This window comes from Fragaria vesca, linkage group LG4 (genome assembly GCF_000184155.1).
Source record: "Fragaria vesca subsp. vesca linkage group LG4, FraVesHawaii_1.0, whole genome shotgun sequence".
Taxonomy (NCBI): Eukaryota; Viridiplantae; Streptophyta; class Magnoliopsida; order Rosales; family Rosaceae; genus Fragaria; species Fragaria vesca.
Window position 1 is genome coordinate 6,681,848 of NC_020494.1, and position 2,724 is coordinate 6,684,571.

The following is a 2,724-nucleotide window of genomic DNA, read 5'->3' on the forward strand; positions in this document are numbered from 1 at the left end:
GACAGAGACAGAGTTGTGATATATCGTTATACACACATATATACAGCCACAGGTGCGATGATGACATATATATTTATTCGCAATATCTGATCCATTATATATTTTTGTCTTTAAAACGCCCGTCAAGTGCATGGCACGTACTAACAACACAAGTCCAGATTGAATTGGTTACCCAAAGTACTCAGACGCCATATATATAAATTGTAAAAGAAAACAAATACAATGATTAACCCAAAACGAAAGATTAACAAAGCCTGGACATAGTTGTCGATCGGTCTTGTATACGATCGATGAGTAGATAACTAGCAGAGAGCAGGTAGCAGGTAATGATCGACTTAAGCGGCCTTTTTGTGAGGGAAAAGGCGGACGGGAAGTCCCTTTTCCGGCATGGGCATGGGGTCGATGACGACCTTCTCATCGGGAATGACTGCCTCCCACTTGAACCTCTTGACCAGGTTGTGCATGAACACTAGAATTTCCAATCGGGCGTACTCTTTTCCGGGGCACATTCTGGGGCCTCCTCCGAAGGGCACGAAGGTGTAAGGGGCAGGTCCATTTCCTTCGAATCTTGTAGGATCGAACTTGTAAGGTTCGGGGAATACAGCAGCATTCTTGTGTGTCGAGTTTGCGCTCCAATACAACTTCCACCCTTTAGGGATGGTGAAGCCGTTGAAGACGAAGTCCTGCAACGCTTCCCTAAAGGCTCCTTGAAGTGGTGGCGCCACTCTCAGCACTTCCTGTGCCACGTTCCATGAGTACTTCATCTTCTGAAGATCATCCCAGTTCAACAACTCCCCTGGTGGTTTTGAGTTGGCTATCTCCATTTGCTCTGTTTTTCCAATAGATTAAGACGATTAATATTAGTATTTCAGGTCAAATAATTGCAGCTGTCTTTATTTGACTATTATTTTTCAGCTACCAACTTTAGCAAAACCTACAAGAAATAGAATACATATGTGCAGACAGCAGGACATGGGTAGTGATTAACAAATATCTTGTATGGATTATTAGTCATGTTTATCGATATTGATCGACAAGGTTGATCCGAAAGCTCTGTCAAATTCAAAAAAATTTACTTTTCACGTTGGCCTAATTTTTTAACTAGAAATTAGAGATGAACGAAAAATAGTAATTACCCTTGTAGACTGCATCGTAGATATGAGGGAGCTCTCCGAGGTACTTGACAATGAAAGTGCAGGTGGCGCTGGCGGTGTCGTGGCCTCCGATCAAGAGTCCGAGAATCTTGTCGGCGATGTCCATCTCCTTCATATGGGCTCCTTCCTCGTCGGAAAGCAAAAGCATGTGGGACAATATGTCTTGGGTGGGTGAAGCCTTGCCCTCGGCCAAGTCGATCTTCCTCTGCTTGATGATCTTGTAGAGCTCCCCCCTGATCCAGTTGGAGGCCTTGATGGCTTTGTTGAACGCTGTTCCGGGCAAGTCAATAGGCATCGAGAGGAGTCCGGAGGCCAAGAGCTGGAAGGGGTCGCCGAGTCTGTCAACGTCCTCTGGGTCCTCAACGCTAACGAACAATCGTGCAGCCAGCCAGAAGGTGTAGTTCTTGGCAAGGGGATAGATCACGACTTCCTTCTTGTTCTCCCAGCCGAGAGCAAAGTGCCGTTGGGCGATGGTGTCCATGATTCCGATGTAGCGTTGAAGAGCCTGAGGGTTCATGAAGTTAGGGAGCATCTTCCTCATCTTCTTGGCCTCCTCTTTGGCGCTGCTGTTGTCCTCTACGGAAGAAGGAAAGACCTTGTTGACGGAGCTAGGCCACCAGGCAGTGACGAGCTTGTTCTCGTTGGAGAACAAGAACTTGTTGCAGGCGGCGCCGGCAAAGATGCAAGCCTTCTCTCCGAAGAGGGAGGTCTTGAAGACTTCGGAAGAGAACTTGTTCATGCGGTCGAAAATGAACTTCTCGGGGTGGCCTTTCCATCCTGTGGACAGGAACTCGTAGCTCTCTCCGATGACAGGGTAGCCGACCTTCCCGGGAGGGAGGTTGTTGCCGGTGAACTGAGATCTGTGCCTGTAGAAGAGGAAGAAGAGGGAGAAGGTGATGAAGGAAACAAAGCCCAAGAGGAGGGTAAGATAGAAGTTAAGCTCCATGATTGAGCTTTCTTGAGTCTGTTGTTCCGGGTAAGAAATGTGTGCTCTGAGTATTTCGTGGATGGTTTGTTGGAACAGATCGACTTGAGGATGTTTATATAGGCCTTTCTTTCTGTGTGAGTGCGCGCTAGCGAGTAGTGACTTTTTGGTTCGACATGCAGTGAAGTTTGAGTGGGTGGCAATATCAAAGTCAAAATAAGCTCGCTCTTACTTTTGTTGAATTTTGTTTCGGTGAGCTCGCTCTTTCTTTATGTGTATATATAACATGTGCGAAGTCACACTACTGCCGATCATCATTTTACCAAGACCAACATATGTATGTGTACCATTGAAATATAGTACAGACACTGACCAATCATAATTTGGTTGAGTAATTTAAATTACAATACTATATATACCAAGATACATGTTACACAGATTTATGAGATATTAACACTGAAATACAGTGTAGTTTTAGTGTTTCTAGCTAATACGATCACTATTCCCAAAATTAATATGTAAGGTTAATTTCGAGATATTTTTAGAAGAGAAATAAACAAGGACATTATATTGTTTGGTGAGTTTTGTTGTTATTATATCATTGCTCTGGTAACTACGAAAGAGATTATAGTAGAATTACAGACA

The 2,724-nt window shown here is 44.4% G+C and overlaps 1 protein-coding gene across 1 annotated transcript; it reads right to left on the reverse strand.

Moving 5' to 3' along the window:
• On the reverse strand, nucleotides 1–2,162 carry LOC101293769 (cytochrome P450 716B1-like). Its single transcript, XM_004296595.1, has 2 exons — nucleotides 1,137–2,162; nucleotides 1–829 (listed from the first exon to the last, which is right to left on the reverse strand). Exons 1-2 carry the CDS (start codon nucleotides 2,098–2,100, stop codon nucleotides 336–338), a joined length of 1,458 nt encoding a protein of 485 aa, XP_004296643.1. The 5' UTR covers nucleotides 2,101–2,162; the 3' UTR covers nucleotides 1–335.
• Nucleotides 2,163–2,724: the final 562 nt, after the last annotated feature.

Excerpts from the sequence above, each read along its gene's own strand:
- LOC101293769 (XM_004296595.1), bottom strand. The coding sequence starts at position 2,100 with ATGGAGCTTAACTTCTATCTTACCCTCCTCTTGGGCTTTGTTTCCTTC. Across the intron at positions 830-1,136 it reads CTACGATGCAGTCTACAAGG|AGCAAATGGAGATAGCCAAC; the intron begins GTAATTACTATT and ends TTGGAAAAACAG.